Source organism: Haliotis rufescens, unplaced genomic scaffold (assembly GCF_023055435.1).
Source record: "Haliotis rufescens isolate VD_foot unplaced genomic scaffold, xgHalRufe1.0.p SCAF_9, whole genome shotgun sequence".
NCBI classification, from domain to species: Eukaryota; Metazoa; Mollusca; class Gastropoda; order Lepetellida; family Haliotidae; genus Haliotis; species Haliotis rufescens.
Window position 1 is genome coordinate 35610380 of NW_025964383.1, and position 23399 is coordinate 35633778.

General features: G+C 42.4%; 1 protein-coding gene across 1 annotated transcript in view; it reads left to right on the forward strand.

Moving 5' to 3' along the window:
• Positions 1–155: 155 nt before the first annotated feature.
• LOC124147817 (propionyl-CoA carboxylase beta chain, mitochondrial-like) overlaps positions 156–23399 on the forward strand; it is a 90265-nt gene continuing 67021 nt past the window's right edge. Inside the window, exons 1-6 of the mRNA XM_046518603.2 lie at positions 156–377; positions 2072–2185; positions 3244–3312; positions 5032–5088; positions 6795–6969; positions 14218–14267. Coding sequence (XP_046374559.1) covers positions 183–377; positions 2072–2185; positions 3244–3312; positions 5032–5088; positions 6795–6969; positions 14218–14267 — 660 coding nt within the window. The 5' untranslated portion in view covers positions 156–182. The remainder of the gene's footprint in view (positions 378–2071; positions 2186–3243; positions 3313–5031; positions 5089–6794; positions 6970–14217; positions 14268–23399) is intronic.

Below are 23399 nucleotides of genomic sequence, written 5' to 3' on the forward strand. Positions count from 1 at the left end.
TCTACAAAATTATATTACCCAAGAGAATATATGAGTTAAAGTAATGTTCCGTGAAGATTTACTTCTTAGAGCTTCGTACATAGATAATAGGACTCGCTCCAGTATGTGAAGTCATGTACAGCGCCTGTTGTCGAGAAAGAATCTGCTGCATAACATTTGTCCTTGACATTGCTATAAAAATCATGGCGACCTTCATGAGGCTTTCACGATCTCTTCTATCAAGAAACGTGATTCCCCTTCGTTCACAAGAAAAATGGTGCGCTGTCGTCGCTGGAAGTACTGAGCATACTCTGGGAGTTAAAAAGAGGATCGAGACAACTCGCCAGAGAGCGCTGTTAGGCGGTGGTCAAAAGAGAATAGATACACAACACAAAAAGGTAATTTTAGGCTTCTCAGCTGTTACTCTTAGGCATCTAACATGAAATATGTCTCACATAAGAAATGCAAGAAGCAATTTTTATAAACATGATGAATATCAGCGGCATATAAAACATTCACCTTGCGTTGTCATCTGCTTTTTAACAGATATTACCGGTTAACAATTTGGTGAACCATGGATACTACCAATTAGCATACCATTCCTATTCACGTTATGTTAGCAAGCTGCTACTGACTGCAGCGATGCTGGCCACAGCAATATAGCACAAATATAGTAATTGTCTCCGGCTGTGTTTCTCGCTTCACTGATTTCGCATTCCTCCTTCAGTTCAATCATTAGTTTTAGCCTGCAACCTCGGGGTATCAGTGTATTTGTTATGTACGCAAAAACGAAATAAAACACTCTCACTAACCTTTATGATTATTCATGTTCTCGGTATCAAGTATACTTTAATTTATCTAACTATGCATTTTTTACCAGTCTGTTTACTTATTAAAGTTCTTTATTTACGTTAGTTTCACCAAGTGTAAATTGGGCCTCACGCTCACTTTGACAAGCGGGGAGAACTCTTAGCTTATTGCGGTACCTGTAACCTTCGTAAGTGACTGTCAACTATTCGACCATTTTTGTTCAGTTCCATAAGGGCGTAGGCATGACTAGGTAATTTGCACTTAGTTTTACAGTGTGGACGTAGCTCAGTCAGTTAGCTGTCGGGCTGACAATCCATAGGTCATGAGTTCGCATCCGGCGGATTCTTACAAAAACTAGTTGCTGTCTTTGACAAATGTTTGAGACATGTGACCCATGGCAGAGATTGTTCTCACAAGAAGTTGTGATACTGTATTCTTAAGGTGCTCTGGAAAAGTTGTTTATGGAGTCCCAAATAGGGCAAAATCAGGACACTACCGCTACCTTATTTTTCAACATAAATATGCAGACTACTTAGTTCAGGTTGACAGCACCAAAGTGGTAAACGTCTAAGATCTGCATCACCTCAGACTTTCCTCCAAAACTAAGCTGATACGCCTTGATATAACTGGAATACTGTTAAAAGCGGCATTAAACCCAACTCACTCGCTCACTCACTCTGGTCAACAGAATGTTTAATTGGTAAACTGAGTTATATCATAGTCCATTGACAAATGGGGATAAGACAATATTAGAATGATGCCAGAAGTAAGTATCAAAATGTTTACTTAACAAGTTAACAGTAGACAGAACATTCTGCAGAAATTGAAATTAATTGATCTACACATGAATGGATTGTCAAGATTTTAACAATGTTTAAGAGATGTTTACAACTGGGTTATGCTTTAAAATGTTCAAACAAAGTGCTTTGTGCTGTGGGTGTTTCCATGGCTACTATTTATACTTACTTACGGGTTAATGGTTTTGAAAGTTCAGACTAAAATACATCTGATTGGCTCAAGAACCAATGCATCCTTCATTTAGATTTGGCAGTCAGACGTGGCCTTCTCTGGAAGTGTCCTTAGAGCTTGAGGCAGAGAGGTATCCTTTCAGATATTTCAAAAAATTTTGGATTTTGAATTATAGATGTTGGCTAAATATGTGTCTGATAAACATTCATCTTTCACGTGTGCATGGTAAGTGTTGAATATAGTTTGTGTTATAAAGTGTGTGCTGTAAATCCTCACATTATCCATATTGCCAATGTCATGGCCTCCATTACAGGGCAAGCTGACAGCACGGGAGCGAGTTCACCTTCTGCTTGATTCCGACTCATTCGTTGAGTATGACATGTTTCTTGAACATGCCTGCACCGACTTCAACATGGAAAAAGAAAAGGTACTCCCATTTTAGCGTTTCTCTTGCCATGGCTGCCACCAGTATCACTAACCTCCCAGTGCATCGTATACATGTCCTTTGTATTATTATATGTCCTGGGCCCACTTGCACAAAGCGATCTTAGCGCTACAACTATTGTAAGCCTATGTTAAAGTATGGGAGTTACGATCATCTAAGCGCTAAGATCGCTTTGTGCAAGTGGGTCCAGGACTCATACACCACCATGGCTTTGTAGGAAGTGACGTCACCATCACCATCTCAACTAACAATCACGTAACAGAATGTCTCTCGCTCACATGCTTGAAATCAACAACCACAAAATGCAACTGAATGCGAGTTTGGCATAGATACAATTTCAAAATCATGGAAAAATTGCCAGACAAGTTTTTTCATGAGTATTAAGGTATTTCCATTGGTTCAATTTGTTACCATGGTTACATCAAGGAATATACCCAGTACATAGATTGTCATTTGATTTTGCTAAATTAATAAATTTTGTCAGCTCAACTGGACTTATGTAAAACATTTAATGTTTTTTCCTTTTTAATACTGTTTTACCTTGTTTACATATTACTGATTGTTTTTTAATCATGTAATACAAAGGACCATAGCCATCAACCATCATGTTTGTCAGTATCGGGGCGGTTGGGTAGCCTAGTGGTTAAAGCGTTCGCTCATCACGCCGAAGACCCGGGTTCGATTCCCGACATGGGTACAATGTGTTAAGCCCATTTCTGGTGTCCCCAGCCGTGATATTGCTGGAATATTGCTAAAAGCGGCGTAAAACCATATTAACTCACTTTGTCAGTATCAAAACATATTCTGTTATCAATTATATTAGTATTCATCATGTTTAGGAAGTCCTATTATCCCCAAAAATATTTCATGAAGATTTTCTTTGTCAAATCTGTGAACTATGCACATATTGCTTTCGCTATGAATAAAAGCTGAATGAATTGATGCAATCAGAACTGTACTATATTAATCAGCATGTTTGAGATGAGAGCTTTATAATAATTTTAATTTCAAGTTTTTAGTTTATCAAATTTTCTGTCTAGTATCCTGGTGACAGTGTAGTGACAGGCAGGGGCTACATCAATGGACGGCTGGTGTTTGTCTTCAGCCAGGTAAGTTATCTCCCCTGCTAAGTTATCTCCCTTGCTTAACACACCATGTCTGCTTTTGCAGATAGTCTCTTTTGTTCTAGTAAACATAGATTATGCCAGCCAATATATATATGAAACATCAACTACTGGAACAGATGAGGAAGTAATTGTATGGTTAAAAGATCTGCATGTTTCTCCAACATTCACTTGACAAAGTTAATACATATGATTCCTAAATTGCTAAAATATTATTCTTTTTATTTCCAGAATATAGGTTGTACAAAATAGAATAGATATTAGGGTAACTAGATACAGCATTCTTGGTTTTTATATGTATAATTCTTTCACTTTTACCCTTTCTTTTAAAAAAACAAAACAAATAAACCACCCAATAACCAACAAGTCAGGAATAGTTTCCATCAACTAAATCTTTGCATGTTGCCTGTTTACAAGGATATTCCCTGGTTAGCTATATTGTAATACCTTTTCCTTTCAGTTGATAATCATCTATTAAGTCTATGTTAGAATGTATTATATTCATGATATTTGGTGACATGTTTTGCATTCTGCATTCTGCACATGAAACTAAAAATTAGAAGAACCCCTAAACAACACTAGATCGCAGCCAAAGTTTAATTCTCCTTCGTAGCAACCTCATGTGATTCACATCCATAGTTTACGCAAAACTGGTTTACTTTCTCTACATTCCCAGAAAAGATGATAGATTCAGGTTCTTCCTTTCATAATGTACAAAGATTGCTTTCAGCAAGTTTTTCATTTTCATCAAATACGTGTTCACCGGTAAAGTCCTGTGAAGCAACCAGAACTGCAACTGTTGTTTAAATGGTTTTATAAAATATTTGGCCATGTTATATTCACTACCTTTTCTTCTTTCCATCTTTCCAACAACCTTTAGTTTTGTGCGATGATATCTTAAGCCTTTCTTCCATGAAAAACATGTATCAGCATGGCTGTCTACTTTGGTTTTTGAAGGTTTCTTCAAGTTTAATTTTTTACAATATTCTTCCAATAATTTTATGATTCCATGGAATTTTAAAAAAATCCTTCAAAAGTATGTCACAAAGTTGGTGAAGTGTCATAAAATCTTCTTCATTTAACAGTGACTTACAATAGTTGTAAGGCTATAGAGACGATCTTAACTCCCATACTAAAATTCCTTTGTGGAATGGTGCCGGGGGCTTCATTATGATTCAGGACCTGGGAAGATCCGGGGTAGAATCAGTCTTCAACTTCCCATGCTTGCCGTAAAAGGTGACTATGCTTGTCGTAAGAGGTGACTAACGGGATCGGGTGGTCAGGCTCGCTGACTTGGTTGAAGAATGTCATCATAACCCAATTGCATGGATCGATGCTCATGATCTCAATCACTGGATTGTCTGGTCCAGCCTCGATTAATTACAGACCGCCGTCATATAGCTGGAATACTGCTGAGTGCGGCGTTAAACAAACATCAAACAAACAAAACATTATGATTCAGGAATCATCCATAAACATTTTAACTGCTGTGGTCCTGGAGACAGCAATTCAGTGTTAAACATTTATTTATATTAGTGCATGTTAATATTGATGTCCATGTTGACAAAAATTTACTTATTATTTCAACAAGAAAAAAGAAACATGCTCATTTCAGTTAAATGAATATGAATGATACCAATACCATGTTTAGCATACTTTCAGAATATGTTCCCATTATTTATAGACTGAGCTTGTTTGTTTCAGGACTTTACTGTGTTTGGTGGAAGTTTGTCGGGCGCCCATGCAAAGAAGATATGCAAGGTAGGTTGACAGGGGTGCAACTGCCTGCTATCCTTAGACAGTTTGTTTGATGGTAATGGGAGCCTGAATTTCAGATTGTTAGGGGTTGTTATTATCAGTTATCAGAATTCAGGTCATTGTCTGAAATAGTTTTGACTCCTAACCTGAACTGACAAGAGAGCAGGCAGGTGGGCGGGGAAAGAAATTAGAATTTTTTATAAGAAAAACCTGTTTTTCACTAATTTTGTAATTTAGAACATTTTGTAATAGTCTTTCAATTAATTTATGGTGTTGATTGAGTCGCTTTTTGTGAACTAAATTTTGATAAATATAGATCAAGTTGACCTTGATTTTTTACTCAGTGTGCAATGGTCAGAGTATTTTTTTTTATCACATTGGGGCATTAATTTCCACAGCAGCAGGGGAAATTGAGGTTAGAAAAGCTTTATATCATTTCACGACGGAATGAAAATTCAGGGTGGGCGGGAGATGTCATAAATCAGTCGCTATGACAACTATTGTCATAGCGACTGATTTATGACAGAGATAGGAAACACAGAAAATAATACGGATAGCCTTAGAATAGTCTCCTGCAGCCTGTGCTGGTTGTATGAGTGAACCAAATGTATCTGTTGCTCAGATTCAGTGACTTGGAATATTCACAATATCAATCACTGGATTGTCTGATCCAGACTTGATTATTTACAGAGTGAGACTGCTGTCATATAGCTGGAATATTGCTGAGTGTGGCTTTAAACAAAGAAATAAACGAACAGAATGAAATTCACAATTACCAGTAAAGCAAATGTTTTTTTAAATAAATACATATAATAATAAATGCCTAACTGACACGTTGAGCGAGGTTGTTGCAAAACCCCACCAATCTGGGTCAAGGCTTCTAAAGTCTTGGTACAAGTGAGTGACAAGCATGTTTGATTGCTGTATCTCAAGCTGGATATGATTGGGGAGTTCCAAATGCAAAAATAAGAGCCATGCTATTGTATGGTTGTGGATATTTTATACATCATGATGCTGTTGAGCACCATGGTATCCATGCCCAAAAGGCTGTACTTTTTTAGAATATAATGTGTGTTTTTTAGATCAAAATTTCCAAATCAAGGTGATAAACAATGGTAAAGAAATGAAATTGAATCATTTTAGAAAGCTGACGTCTCATTGGTTTAAGAAGCCATGCATCCTTGATATGAATGGTTCACTGAGGGTTTATCGGATTGAAATATCTGATTTTAATGAAAGTGTGGTTTGCGTGACCATTATCTACCGGTACATGCTGCCATGTTAAAGGTGGAATATTGCCCACTCACTCGCTCAACACTGTCTCCTTCTTGGTAGGGGCGGTAGGGTAGCCCAGTGGTTAAAGCATTCCATCAACATGGCGAAGGTCCAGGTTTAATTCCTCACATGGGTACAATGCGTGAAACCCATTTCTGGTGTCCCCACCGTGAAATTGTTGGAATATTGCTAATAATGGCGTAAAACTATATTCACTCACTCACCCTTTCTAGTGTCCCCCACCATGATATTGCTGTAATATTGCTGAAAGCCGCGTAAAAACACACTCACTCACTCATCTTTTCTGGTGTCCCCCACGGTGATATTGCTGGAAAACTTTTAAAAGCAGCGTAAAACCACACTCACTCCCTAACTGACCTTCTTGGTAGTGTTGCTAGGACAAACTTGTTGACATAGTTGTGTGTGTATTACAGATCATGGACCAAGCGATGCTGGTCGGTGCCCCAGTGATCGGTCTCAACGACTCGGGCGGGGCCAGAATCCAGGAAGGGGTGGAATCTCTGGCAGGATATGCTGACATCTTCCAGAGAAATGTCAACGCATCGGGTGTGATACCCCAGATCTCGCTCATCATGGGGCCATGTGCAGGTAATGAAGACCTGTCTTGTTCACAATAATAGCATGGGGACAGGTGGCCATGTGATCTACAGCGCTGTATTTTGCTGTACAGAGTTGTGTCCCTTAGGCATGCCAGACACCTATGATTATTGGTTTGAACCCCAGATTTGCCGTGATAATGTCCTTGGTTTGTCATCCATGTACCCAAGCTTGTGGGTTTCACCAAAGTGCAGTCATCAAAGACCTGCGTCAGTTTGGGCTTTCATAGAGCTGACATGTTGTTATGTACCTGAAATACCCTTCAAAACGTTGCAAAACTCACTCACTCACTCACTCACTCACTCACTCACTCACTCACCCTCCAACCCACCCACTCACTCACTCACTCAAAGAGTTTTTCTGAATAGCAGACTTTCCTATGTCCTTGTCATGTCAACGATTGTTTATATATTTGATATCATAAGACACTCGGGTGAGATTATTTTTATCATCCAACATCATTCTTCCAACTTTTTCAGTTTGTAGACAGTAATAAGCAGCGTCTTAAGTGTTAAAAGTACTGCTAACAGCTTCATTTTGACAAACAAAAATGTCCACGGAACTTAATACTCGATATGAAATAATATGTTTTAGTCTGTTTTCAGTCGTACAAATGGGTATCTCTCATACCCTCACGTCTAGTCGCACGTTTAGAGGAAGCCAGAAGCTGGAATGTAAACATTAAACTTGTTTCCGTCCGGTTGCGCACGCACCTCCCTATGACATGTCACAAATCTCTCAGCGCGCCTCTGCGCTAGTCGCTCGAGAAAGTCTTTCGCGGTAGATGCTAGTTTGTATTCAACTAGTACTTATCGCTTATCTACAGTTGTTCTAATAAAGTCATAATATGTCTTACCTGTAGACTCCTGGAATGTAATCCTTGGTAATCCATTGTTTGTGTTCAACGCGTGTTTCGCTGTTTGACAGTGATTCTACACGTGGCAATATGTCGGGCATTTGTGCCTCGTGTCAACGAAAACTGTCTAAAGTAGACCCTCACAAGTATTGTCCTTCCTGCATCATTAAGGACGGGTTTTCAACGTATTCGTGGAATAAACGTTGTAAAAAATGTGAGAACTTGTCTTCAATAAACTTTAACTTGTATCTTCGTTCGTTGGCGAAGCAGGCCGCTGACCAGCGCTACAAGCGGATATGGTCATCGGTTGGATCCTTGGACTCTGCACCCTCCGCATCAGGCCCTGGGGGTGGCGAGTCGACCACACCTCAGAAATCAGTTGAAAAAGACCCGCCTCAGTCAACTTCAGCTTTCAACACGTGACCGTTCGCCTGCTGATGATACTACCCGCACGACTGGTCTTCGTCATTCGGTTGATCGAGAGCGTCACTCAGCCTCCCCCGTTACGACGGGACCGGGTGGTGACGAGGACCATGAGGGGACTACGGTCCCCAGTCGGTCCGCATCTCGTTCAACCAACGACGATAGGGACGTCGTGCGGGACGACAGTGGACACAGAAGTCGTTCCCGTTCAAGTCGGGACGACAGGATGAGTGCCTCGTCGTGAGACAGTACACGACACGAGGGCGTTCATCGTCATCGTGGTCGTCGAATGTACGATTCGGATACACCGCAGTCTCTTCAGTTTTCTCCTCCCGATGTCTTCAGAGCCATGGCTCACGATATGGACCAGAACTTTGGCTCTGCTCTGCCTGGGCAGAGCTTCTGCAAGCCGCCTGGTCGATCTCGTTTCCCGATCTATGGCATGCCGTTTTCGTCACCCATGACTAGGGATTTGGACTGGGGGCTGCTCTTCAAGAGACCAGCACCCTCCACATTTGGAATCCATGGGCACTGCTGTTCGTCACCAGCTGCAAACGCTTGCTATGCTGTCGACAGCGATCAAGGCCCTCTCAGTGTACTTTGAGGTGAAAGAACCCCAGGACGAGGACGACAGGACGGTGCCATCGGTCCTCACCTGTATGCAACGGTGGATCTAGGACGTCCTCGCCCATTCCTGATATGTATCGGGCCAGATTACTACGGCGCATCGCCATGGTTACATCGACTGCACTGACCTACCTGATCGTCATGGCAGGTCACTCTTACGGGCCCCGTGGACATCGCAACAGTTGTTCGACGGTTGTACCAACGACGTTCTGGACAAGTACTCCAGGGAAGCCGAGCGTGACATCATCATTTCGGCTTCACCCAACCTGTCCAGACGGCCACCGGTTTCGAACGCCCCACGACGACGTTACCGAAACGAGAATGTGCAACGGGCTTTCCGTAGGGACGTGCCTCGACAGCCGTCCCGCAAGGGAGGTTCCGACAGGAAAGGTCGCCAGGTCTCCTTTTCCAAGTTTCCCAGAGGGGGAAAGTACCAGCGGGGGAGGAAGTGAGGTCCCTTCCCCCGCCGTCGCCGTGGTTGGAGTCTCCCCCGGTGACACTACCTTTAGACGAGCTACCGGTAGGGGGGCGACTTCGTCACTATGCCCACAAGTGGGTTTTCCTCAACGCAACATACCTCCAACCACCCGACACATTCAACTTGACATCCCTCAGCTCTCTGCGTCGGATGATATTACCGAACGACTTCCTCGTCTCGTTAGACCTTCAGGACGCGTATCTACATGTACCAATAGCTTCCGAGTTCCAGAAGTACCTCCGATTCGAATGCCAAGGTATTCATTACCAGTGGGCGGCCCTCCCGATTGGAATTTCTACGGCCCCGTGCTTTTTCACACGGATCATGAAGACGGTCGTAGAATGGCTCCATCGGCAGGCGATCAGGGTCGCCTTCTACCTAGACGTCGGGCTCCAAGCTCACCAGTTTACAGTAGCCTATCAAGGTGAGTTGGCGACCACCCTGAGTCTACTACGGTACCTCGGGTGGATCGTCAACTTTCAAAAGTCGAACTTGGTACCACCTCGGGTTCTACAGTACATTAGGATACGCTTCCAGACGGGAGACAATCTGGTCCAGGTACCTCAAGACCGTTGGGACAAGATTGTCAGCAGCGTTCCGTGACGTCTACATGCCTCGTCGTCGGTGCACACGTGACAGGAAGTCCTCGGTCTGTTGACATCGGCCCAAGACTTGACCCGTCGAGGTCGTCTTCAACTTCGTCCACTGCAGAGATTGCTGTACCCCCACCTGGAGTTTCCCAATCTCCTGGTTCCACTTCCGGCGCAGCTACGTTGTCATTTGGAGTGGTGGCTCCAGCCGTCGAACGTTTGCGAGGGCGTCTTTATGAGCGAGCCTCCGTTCATACTACACCTATTCGTAGACGCGTCATTGGAAGGCTTGGGAGCGCACTTCGGGGACGACCAAGCGGCCAGGCGGTGGTCGCCAGTAGAAAAGGTCCTCCACATCAACTACCTCGAGATGGAAGCAGTGATTCGGGCGGTCGAGTTTTGGAAACTTCGACTCCGTCGGAAACGGCTGATGATACAGTCGGACAACTCCACAGTTGTCCTCTGTGTCAACAAACAGGGAACAACTCAGTCGGCGGCCCTTCTGGACCGGACATTCAGGTTCTTCGCCCTCGTCGACGACTTGGACATGGGCGTACGCGCCCGTCACATCCCGGGGGCCAAGAATGTGATTGCCGACGCCCTGTCGAGACCATCGAGGCCGTCTCCCACGGAGTGGATGATCCACCCGACAGTCTTTCATCTGCTGACAGATCGACTCTGGTTGCCCCAAGTAGATCTCTTTGCTGCCCCGTACAACAACCGCCTCCCTCGATTCGTGTCGCCGGTTCCAGACCCATGGGCATGGGACCACGACGCTCTAGCGATATCGTGGGGGGTCTAGACGCTTACGCGTTTCCACCAACGGTGCTGTTACCATCGCAACTGGTGAAAGTTCGTCAAACGGCCAACCTACGTCTGCTTTTGGTCGCGCCTTATTGGCCGGCCAGAACATGGTTCCCGGAACTTCTTCAGATCATCGTTCAACCACCGTTCCCGTTGCCAGATCGAGACGACCTCCTTCTTCATCCTCACACCGACGACTTGCATCCGGGGATAAAGAACTTCCAGCTTCACGCCTGGGTTTGCTTAAGACCTCGTTAATGAAGAAAGGCTATTCGGCTAAAGCGGCAGCGCTTGTCTCGTCGGCACATCGAGTTACGACTCGTAAGCTGTAAGATGACAAGTGGACCACTTTCTCCATTTTCGCCAGGTCTCATGGCTTCAACCCGGCGGTAGCGACCCCACCACAGGTGGCGGAGTTCCTAGTCTCTCTCCGGTCATCTCGGCGTCTGAAAGGGTCGACGATCTCGACATATCTGGCAGCTTTGGCTTCAGTAGTGCCGTCTCCTACGGGCGACAAGCTCACTACCGTACCGGAGTTGCAGAAGATTCTACGTGCCTTCATGGTTGAAGATCAGTCACGTAAATTCCGACCGCCGGCCTGGGACCTCGATGTCGTTCTGCGCATCCTGTCTAGTCAGGCTTACGAGCCTCTCGATCAGGTCGCGTTCGACTTATTGTCTCAGAAAACGGTTTTTCCTTCTCTCGCTGGCTACGGCTGCGAGAATTACGGAAATACATGCCAATGACGTCGGTCGGATTACGTTCGATCAGCGTAACCATGGCAACGATAACTACGATGGGGATCGTAGTACTTCTACAGTTAGAGATCGTAGCTCTCGTCCCCATGGGGACGTGCGACGTTCTCGCAGGGAGAATTTGGGGGTTCAGCGTCGTAGTGAAGATAGTGACAGAACGACGACCTCGTCTCACTTTCATATCGACCCGGCTTTGATAGACCAGATCACGGCGGCGGTCCTCGCCTCGACGGCGTCGACCAAGAAGGATACGACTACGTCAGGGGTCCATGGCCCGTCAACTATTCTACGATGGGGATCGTAGTACTTCTACGGTTAGAGATCGTAGCCCTCGTCCCCATGGGGACGTGCGACGTTCTCGCAGGGAGAGTTTGGGGGTTCAGCGTCGTAGTGAAGATAGTGACAGAACGACGACCTCGTCTCACTTTCATATCGACCCGGCTTTGATAGCCCAGACACGGCGGCGGTCCTCGCCTCGATGGCGTCGACCAAGAAGGATACGACTACGTCAGGGGTCCATGGCCCGTCAACTAGTACAGCAGCTCCTTCATCTACGCCTCCACACTCGACGTCGACGATGGATTGTGACGTCCATCTTGGTCTCCGATGGGATTTTTTAGCGAAAAATTAACTTCCTGGCCAAGATCCGAGAATGTTCAACATTCCTTCCTTGTCTGCCATTATGGGCCCTCGTGATCACGCTGATCTCACCTTGTGCCCAGTTCGTGCGTTTCGTATTTACCTGCAGCGTTCTGAACAGCGACGACAACATTTTCGACGGCTGTTCATACCGCTCTCAACCAATGCAAAGAAAGAGATTACACGTAATACTCTCTCATTTTGGTTGAGAGCGGTAATTCTCAGAGCTTACGAGGCGCAAGGACTTGCACCTCCCACCTCCTCTCATCCGCACGAAGTTCGAGCCATCGCTTCAACATTAGCACTCCACAGTAATTGTTCGCTACAAGCTATTATGGAGGGCTGCTTTTGGAGATCTACTTCAGTGTTTGCTTCGCATTATCTTAGAGATATCTCCACAGAAGATGTTGAAGGACTCAAACAGTTTGGTCCACTCGTGGTGGCACAACAGATCTCTCAGAAAAGACAGTGAATTTGTGTTTTATTCACTTTGGAGTTTTTGCTCGACACTTCGTGACATATAACAGGTTACAATAAAAGCTGTTGGTGAATGTACGCATTCTTATGGTTTTTTGTTGCGTGTAGTACTTCTGTTTTTTATTATGGTTATTCGGTGTATGCATTGTCTTCCCATACATTGTAATACTGCTCGTATTTTTTAGTTACTTTGTATACTGCGAGTTGCTCTGTAACTAAATTATGCGCCGACCACACTTCGATCCGGGTTCAACTGACGTGTGCAGTTGTACTGTCGCATCGATAATTAGTTGTGTGTTGATGAGCATTACCCATGCTATTTTAGTTACCTTGTCTACGGCGAGTTCTGTAACTAAATTATACGCCGACCACATTTCGATCGCAATTCAACTGACGTGTGCAGTTGTCCTGTCGCTTCGATAATTAGTTGTGAGTCGAAGAGCATTAAACATGCTGTTTTAGTTACCTTGTATACTGCGAGTTGCTCTGTAACTAAACTATTCGTCGACCACACTTCGATCGCAGTTCAACTGACGCGTGCAGTTGGCCTGTCGCATCGATAATTAGTTGTGTGTCGAAGAGCATTAACCATGCTGTGCGTTCGTGATAAACAACTTGTCTCATCCGTGCATCTGGTCGAATGTTCTATTGTCACTACAGGGGTGAGGAACTTGGTACATTCGACGTGAAAGTGGTCACTGCCTGATTACTTTCCCGACCCTCCTTCCAGTGTTCCGTCGAATTCTACCCATTTGTACGACTGAAAACAGACTAAAACATGGGTTTTTCAGATTAAAAACGATGTTTAATTGGTCTGTTTTCAGTCGTACGTTCCCACCCAGCCATCCCCACAGGGAAGTAATCCAGTCCAGTCCTACTTGATGGCTTATTCTTCGAGATTTGTGACATGTCATAGGGAGGTGCATGCGCAACCGGACGGAAACAAGTTTAATGTTTACATTCCAGCTTCTGGCTTCCTCTAAACGTGCGACTAGACGTGAGGGTATGAGAGATACCCATTTGTACGACTGAAAACAGACCAATAAAACATCGTTTTTAATCTGAAAAACCCATATTTCGCATAACATATATTAACAGGGCTAGTTTTATTCACGAACTATATTCTTTACGCAAACCCCCTTTATACGGCGGTGGTAATGGGGCGACAGGGAGAACTTAGTAATTTATCAGACACTGTTTTCGAAAAAATATATAAATTGCAAGTAATAAAAATGAAACATGTATATAAAAAATAGAAAATTCAATGTGTTTTCTCAAATACCACTTTTATCTCATCTCGTGAATTGGGGAGAGTCTAAAACTTCACTCGATGAGATAAAAGTGGTATTTTAGAAAACACATTAAATATCCTCTATATACTGTGTCTGAGTGAGGAATCCATATAAAACTGTGGCATGGTATCTCAGTGGGCTGCACTATAAAACCATCATTGTAGTCCAAGCAGACTGCATGCAATTCTCATGTGAAATAACCTTGAATGCAACGTTAAACCCATCGTCAACATTGAGTCCGTTATCAGGTAAATGACAAATGTTGACAGCGAGGCCTAATTCCAGTGTTTCCTCCTAGGTGGCGCTGTGTACTCCCCCGCTCTGACGGACTTCACCTTCATGGTCAAGGTGAGTGTTGCGGATGACCCAACAACTATGTCCACTTCCAAGGCCCTGGTTGTATCAAGCCTTCATTAACATGATTAACTAGGGCTGGGACGAGTCCAAAGTTCCTTTACTCAAACATATAAGAGTCAGAAACAATGCATGCATAGTCAGAAAGAAATGCAAACATGAATGACTGTCATTGTTATTGTATTTGACCAATATGTTACTAGGCTAATGTAACCTTAGGTTCCGGGTACTTTACCCTTCTACCTATGGTCACTTGGTATTAATCAACTACTCCTTAGTTCTAGGGATGATGTAGCTCTCTCAAAATCACAAGTCAGATGATTTGCTCCAGTCTCTTTTTATTTATGATAGAGTTAATCATAAATACACACACATGGTCCTCAGATTAGTTCTTGTTGTTGCCTGATATAAATACAACACATACCTAGATGATGGTTGAAGAGCCTGATGGTTTTTTCTGATGAACGTTAACTCTACTTCTTTTCTGACTCGGGGTCCCAAAACCACAGTGAACCTTTCTATTCAGCTGTATGCTCCCGACTCCCCGCACCAATCTCGGACAACTCACAAAATACTATCGATGATAATTTTAGCTCCTCCCTCCAAAATCACGTTTGACATCATGAGAAATGAGTCATAATGGTCATTCCCCAATTTCAATAGTAATTAGTTTTATCATCAAGCCCTTTGGTCTAACCAATTTGATTACCTCTCTAGGGTCATTGGTCAACTCGGACATACTCATATAATCAAATACCATCAAATACTCTGTCAGACTGGAAGGCACCGAATAGATACTTAATCATGTTATTTTGACATTCTAATCCAGCAGTAATACTCAGAACTATTTGACCACCACAAGACTAACAATTTTGTTCCATCCATTTATCTCCCGTCTGACATTTTTATTGCAAGACCAATTCTACTAATTCATTGTACTAATGAAAGGTAAACTCTATCACTTAAGAGAAGCAAAACCAATCATCACTTGCCCTAGGGGTTATGCCCTCACCCTGTACGGTCACTTCTCTCATATGCATCCATATTTTACCCAAAAGCTTAATTTAGTAAACTATATTTTAAGTAAATATTAAAAACCCCTTTTTCCAAAATACCCTGGTTATACATGCCCTTCCCGTTGTAGAGCATGTCCCATGCGATTGACCAATGATAATAGAATATGAAATGTAAATACAATAGTACAATATCAATATGTAACAACTTGTGTGTGTATGCATCTGAGGACGAGAAAAATCAATACAATGAAATTTTACAAGGTAATGTCTCAGATAGGATCTGTCTTGGGTTGTACCTATCTGAGAATAATAACATGCCAAGACTTATAAAGGCATAATCAAACAATTCTTCTTTGTAACATTTACGCTTTTTCAGTAGATGCAGATTGGTAACAAAAACATTTTCTTAACATTTCGATCTTATATTTAAAGACATATGAGCATTTTCCTTCAGGCAAAAATCACAATAGTATCACAACACCAATAAACAACTGATGATCAGTTTCAGAGTTCTACGTATCCAATATACAATCTTACTATTGTTTGTCATCAACATGTTCCATGTCTGAATGTTCTATGACATATTCAACTTACTCTGACTCTTATGGTCTTGATCCAATGGGAAAAGTTCTCCATATCAGATGATCAAAAATGTTCTATTAAATGTGGAAGTTTATTTAGAAATGATTCTCTCCATCATCTTATAGAATGAGGATGCTCATTCCTACACGTATGACAGCGAAAACTTTTACTCTGATGTCCAAAAGAGTTAATTGTCCAAAATTCAGTCATTTGTAAATCAAATAGGAAATTACTTTAAATTCATGCATTACACTCCACGAAGTCCTCTTTAACTGAAGATAACAACAGTTTATTCTTATAATTTCTCAAGTAAATGTTGAAATTTAGCTTCAGCATCTATACTCAGTAAACAAACAACATCTCACCTGACTCAACAATCACAATAGTTGTTTTTTTTTGTTTGTTTTTTTTTTGTTTTTTTCAACATCAAAACAACATCAACTTATCGTAAGGTCAATGGACTTGCACCTACATAGAATATTGTCAAATGTCTCATTGGGCAGTGATCACACATGCAATCTATCAACTCCTGAGATGCAATACAATGCACCATATACAACATCCTGGTAACATATAACAGATATATTTTCTCTCTCGTGAAATTCAACATATGTTTTTCTCATATGGTAGGTGTACCCATTCATATATATTATAAATAAATGCATATAGGTCAGCACAAAAACATAAAAGATGTAGTAAGGTAACATCTTGAATACAGTATAACATCAACATTTATACAAGAGGACACTAGTATGTCTGAGATCACTTAAAATTCTAAAACTGTGACATTTCAATGCTCTCTGGTCTCTTCGGAACTGATGGATAAATTAATTTTATTTCCCTAACAGCAGCTGTTTGAGTAGCGGTGGTGCAAGGTAGAGGAGCAGAAGGTCTACCCGATTCGTTAACAACTATAGGATATTGTACGTTCCCATGTATCAGAGAAACACATGCTATGTATTCCTCATCCATCATTCTGGTCAGTCTACCTGCCCTAACCCATGATAGAGATACCTTCCTAGGTAGCTCTATACGTTCATTAGTGATGGTATTTACCAAACTCGGTTTGTTAGGTCCCCATGACAAAATCATGTCAAATTTCACCAATCGTCTTGTAATGGAGATCGATTGTGGAATCATGTTAGTTCCTAAACTTCTAAGGTATAATGGACTAACTGGAATCGTGGCCAAAGTAACGTGAGTACATTTAGTTCTGGAAGCCAATTCTATTTCCAAATAAGTCTTAGAATTTCTCATTCTTTCCATGATAATATACACTGCTATGGCAAAGATAACCATAACTCCTGCATAGAATAGAATATTAATATCAAACATTGCTTTGATATCTGCCAGGTTATTATCGGTTGAAGCCTTTGTGGGGGATGGAGTTGGTGGAAGCCATCTAAACTGCCTTTCTGAGTTTCGGTTCAGAACTGAAGCTGAAGCTTTCTCAAGATGACAAGCCAAAATTAGTACACTTAGCCTTCTTGACAGAATTCCCATGTAGATAGTTAAAAGTATGAGTCCAAAGAAGCATCCATAAATCATATATGATGTTCCTGATAGCCATTGAGTCCCTCCTACTGGAGTCCAGTCATTCATAAAAATAGGATCGGTTGGGTCAGTGTAAATTATTTTATTTTGTTTTGCGAGTTTCACAGCTCTACGAAGACTAATTCTTATCTTTTTATCATCACCCATTATTTTTGAAAAGGTATGGTTAGCCACTTGAAATTCTGGAATATCATAGCTAGCAGGTTCATCTGTTAGGAAATTTTCCACTTCTGCTCTGAGATCATCTGCCGAAAAATAGTGTCTCAGTAGCCCTACATTCAGAGGATATTTGAAATTAGTTTTTGTGGTTGCTTCATGACATCCTGTCAGTCTAGGTGGTATTGTCATTCCGTCTCCATCCACTCTACAGTTGCACAACAATGGTATAACGCACAAACTACAGCCTTTCATCGTCTTAGTCTTATCTGCACAAGAGTAGACAATTTTGGAAATTCCAGATAACAACAGGTCGCCAGAATTTAGTTCAAACATGAAATGACCTGCACCATTTGGAACAAATCCAATTTCACAAACTTCATGAACCAAGTCAATATCATTAAGGAACAAAGCCAAATTGCATGAAGGATTTTGAAACGATCTTTGAGCTGGTAGATTGTGGCATTTTATAAGCATTTGATTTTGAGTGCAAAGTTCATATTGATCACTTGTGAATTCCAAAAACGTCTCGTCAACTGTGGAAATAGCAATATACGGTATGGTCTCACCAACCACTGTGGCATCACCAGAAGTGTGATTTAGAGGAACTGGGAATAACTTAACTTGATAAAGTTGTGTTTCCCTATCTTTGGATGTTACTGGTAACATCATAGTGACATAAACAGTACTGTCATGTCTTACATAATGTACCTTGGTAGCTGTGTAATAGTATGGCAAATCCTTATGAGCCAGATGGAAATTTGGATATTTATCCTTCAGTGCTCTTCTTATTTTTGATAGAGCACGCCTCAAATGTCGGAAAGGTATCAGCTCGGGTGATAGTACATTTTCTAACAACTTATATAATCCTGTGCTCAACCGATTGATCTTCCTTTCAACCATAGTAGCAAAATGTAACTCCTTTGCAACAAGTTGTATCCAATGTGCATACATGGCCTGAAACCATCGTATCTTACCATCCTCTACATTTATCAGTCCAGTCAGTTCATTATGATTTGCAATTATACCTTGCTTCAAACCGTCCATTCTGTCATTGGCCTTAGACATGTACGAACCCATGTAATCCTTTGACACATTAAAAGCTGCTTCTTCCGCTCTCATTCTATGTGATAAGATATTGATATGTTGTCGTATTATGTTCACATCGCTGTCACGGGCGGTTCCGAATAAATTATGTGAGAATTCACCAATAAAAGGTAGCAATGCTCTCTTGGAGCGAGTCTGAGAACCAGGAATTGGACCTTGAGGAATAATGTTTTTGATCAAAGTGATCCCATCAACCAAGTCGTTTAAAGTGTCGTCATGTATGCGATAAGTAAAATTCAATACAGCCCTCATGTTCTCATCACAGGACGTGCGATTCCTTAGGAGACTAGCATTCTGACAAATTTCTCGAGGCAGAGTCGGATAGTTAGAGATCTTTGGCAATTCAATAGCAAACGTATGATACCATGTCTGTTCATACGTTAAGAGTCTTCCCATGTGACTGAAGGTAGTACCCCAATGAAGACGATAGATATCCGGAACGCATGACGCCAATGGTGCCGAGTTCCACATCACCAGTAGTGTCATCATCACCTTAAGTGCGAAGCCAAAGGGTCCTGTAGAACACAAATATCCAAGTAAACTCTCAGATTTCTAGATCTGATCTCAGTTGTTTTTTTTTTTCTATCCCTATCATTCCATAGCGTTCCTATTTGTAAAACAAATATCCAACAATCCCAATTGATCGTCATCAATGTACCATACAACACATTAACTTCCCATAAATAATGTCTACCAACATTAAGGAAACTGCAGAACACAGCGCTATGCTCATACAGTCTCAATTCATGTGTCAACAATATGTTGTACTTGTGGGTCAGTTGAATATTGATAGAGCTAAAGGCCTTGTCATGTAACTACCTTAATTTCTAGCGTCAATTAAGTCCCATTAATTAGCAGTCGTATTTTCTTTCTAACTCACATGGTTGAATCCTTGTCAACCGTCTTTGCGCGATACTGTATCATTTGTCTGAATCATTCACAACACATCTCTTCTCCTCAACAGGAGGTGCACAATAGCCTTCTGACTAGGCAAAAGTTTTCTGAACATATTACCGGTATGATTGGCCAATCATCTACACACCACGACCGATTTATAGGTCTTCACCCAGGCTACGAGACAAATTGACCCTCTGTCCTTCGTCCCGAGTGAATTCATCATTAGTCTTTCGACTGTCCTCAATATACTCAGCAACTTGAGGTAGAAACATATCTACCTCACCACTAGAGACTTGTCAGGCATCTCTAGACTTGATCTTTCAAGCTTTGAAACAGCATAGGCATTTCCTCATCTATGTGTTTATATTCAAATAACGTAGGCATGTCTCCTCTACGTCCCTGTCGACATTATTACTACGTGGGCATGTCTCCTCCACGGCTTGACAGCGTAGGCATGTGACCTCTACGACTTACTATCATTTCGTATCTGCGTAGGCATGTTACCTCTACGACGTTGTTCATCATCTCATATCTGTGTAGGCATGTTACCTCTACATCTTTTATTTTATTTGACGCATCTCTCAATACAGTGGGACTACAAATTACTTATTGTATAAACTACTGTCCATTACTGTGTGTTAACAACCTAACACTCCATAATACGTGACTGAACACATGTCTGCTACTTCCATCATCTTCAAACCTATTGTTTACTTTTGTGTTTCCGCTTCGCCTTACCTTTCATTGTCCTCCTGATGTGGAAGTCCTCCACAACCTCTGATGGGAGAAATTCTCTTAGAACCCATTCTCTTTTTGAGATTCCGGCATATCGGACCTTATACCATTTACCTCGGCGATCCGACATACATTTCTCTAAGGCTTCGATCTGCCTGTCCTCCATTTCAGGACTAGTCTCAATCTCAGCAGTGGCGTCTTCGTTTGCCGCGCCCGCCGTTTCATGTGCATCAGTATCCCCTTCATCTGATGTCAACTCATCAGCTGAGGAAGAACCTGCCTCCTGTTCTGACACAACAACCTCATTGTCAGGTATCATGTCAGGATCTAGTTCCCCATCGTCAGATAAGTCTAACGGTATTGCCAAAGGGCGAGCGTCTGGACTGATATACTGTTTCAGTCTATTTGCATGAATGGGTGATCTGATCAGTTTGTCATCACCACATCTGCGTAACTGAAATGTGTGAGATGGATATTTCCATACCACATAAAATGGTCCTTGCCACGACTTGTAGAGTTTCCTACTAAACCCTTTTGGCACTTTAGAACAGTAAAGCCATACCCTGTCTCCCACACGGTATGGAGGTTCAGCTGACTTCTTGTCAAACTGTTGTTTGTATGCTTCCTGAGCAATCTGTACATTCTCTCGTGCAATCTCTCTGGTAATCTCAATATCACCAAGCAACTGCCTTAAGTCAGTACGTGTTTTTACTGAAAGACCTTGCGTGCGAGGCTCTAGTACATTGTCAATTGGTAACCTAGGTTCCCTGCCAAACACCATGAAGTATGGTGAGAAACCCGTCGAACTGACTGCAGGACTCATCCTGTAACCCGCTAGGATACTTGGTAACAGCTTCGGCCAGTTTTCCTGTGCCTTGTCACCATAGATCCTGAGTGATTGACCAATAACACTGTTCATGCGCTCAGCATGACTGTTTGTCTCCGGATGAAAGGGGCTGGTCTTCAGTCTACCTATGTCCAATAACCTGCATATTTCATTCAGCAGTTTGGAGGTAAACTCCATGCCTCTGTCAGTGAGTATACTCCGTGGGCAAGAATATCTGCTTATGATTTGATCATACAATACTCTCGCCACTTCAAAAGACTCCTTGCTTTTCAGTGGAAAGCATTCTGGCCATTTTGAAGCTGCATCAATGCAAAGCATGATATATTTGAATCCGTCAGGGGATTCCTTCAATGGACCTACAAGGTCAACATGCCACCTCTGAAAAACATCTACCACCGGTAGAGGCTTCAAGGGTGCCGGTTTTGCGTGGATTTGTCTCTTTGCTGACTGACAATCCACACAAGAAGCAACCCAGGCACGTACTCTTTCATACATCCCATACCAGAAATATCTTTGTCTGATAAAGGCATAACATCTTTCTACACCCATGTGAGCTGCTAACAGGTCATCATGATAGGCATGTAGGATGGTGTCATACAATTGTTGAGGTACGGCCAGTTGTTTCACATAACGAAGTTCCTTAGGGCCTTTCCCCCTTGGAGCATAGAGATGATAGAGTATACCATCCTCCATCATAAAATCATCAGCCTCCAACAAGACTCGTCGTGCCTTCTCATCATCATCTGGCAACACATCTGATTCCAGATAATCAATGATGCGTTTGAACTTCTCATCAGCCAACTGTAGGCTGCGCAGTTTGTCTACTGTCAGACCAGTTTTCTCCTGGACATGGGTTATCACAGACACCTGAGACACTCCATTGACATATGCATGTGAGTGTTTGTCATCATCAGACAGTGACAATATCCAATCCTCATCCTCTATATCATCATAATCATTAGCAGGTGAGGGTTCATATTCTCGCCGGCTCAAGGCATCTGCATTTCCATGTTTTGCACCTGGACGGTATATCACCTCATAGTCATACTGAGTAAGCATCAATGACCACCTTGCCAGTTTACCTGTAGGGTCTTTGATGCTCTTCAGGTATCTCAGAGCGGCATGATCCGTAATAACCTGAAACTTATTCGGAGCCAGATAGAGGTGAAAGTGTTTGACACCTGTGACCAATGCCAAACATTCCTTCAATGTGATGTGGTATTGTCTTTGTGTTTTGTTCAGGCTCTTGCCACCATAGGCTACCACTCTTTCTCTACCTTCAGAGTCTTTCTGGCCTAGGACAAATCCTATGGCAAAAGAGCTACTGTCTGTGTACAGAATGAAGGGTTTGTTGAAGTCTGGAAAAACCAGAATTGGAGATGATATCAGTGCCTGTTTCAAGGTCTGAAATGCCTTGTCAGCATCACCTGACCAAACAAATGGTACGTCCTTACCAAGTAATTTATTCAATGGAGCTACAATGTGGGCATAGTCCTTGACAAACTTTCTGTAGTACCCACACAACCCTAAGTAGCTTCTCAAGTCACCTACATTCTTAGGTCTGGGAAAAGACTTAACAGCCTCTATTTTACCTGGATCAGTCTTTATACCTTCTTTGGTAATGACATGTCCAAGGAATCCCACTTGTTTGACAGCAAATTTGCATTTAGAGGGCTTCAATTTCAAGTCAGCCTCCCTTAGCTTGTCAAACACTGCCTTCAGGTGTACCAAATGTTCGTCGAACGTCTTGCTATACACCAAAATGTCATCCAAGTACACTAACGTGAATTTGAACGACATAGACGAAAACAGGTTCGACATGAGAAATGCAAATGAGCTAGGTGCTGAAACCAAGCCCATGGGCATAACGAGCCACTTATAACTTTTACCTGACGGCACCGTGAAACTGGTGACGTCTTGACTGTCCTCGTCAACAGGTAACTGCCAAAAACCTTTGAACAAATCCAGGGAACTATATACCTGTGCGTGTTGACTACCTAACGAAGCCAGACTCTCGTCAATCACAGGTAGAGGCCAAATTTGAGGAACCGTCAATGCATTCACACGGCGATAATCAATTACAAAGCGGTAGGTGCTATCAGCCTTCTTAACGAGCAAGCAAGGTGAGCTCCATTGAGAAAAGGTAGGTGTTATCATGTCATACTCAAGTAATTGATTTACCTGTCTATCAATCTCCTCCTTGGCTGCAGGTGAGCATGGGTATGCTCTTTG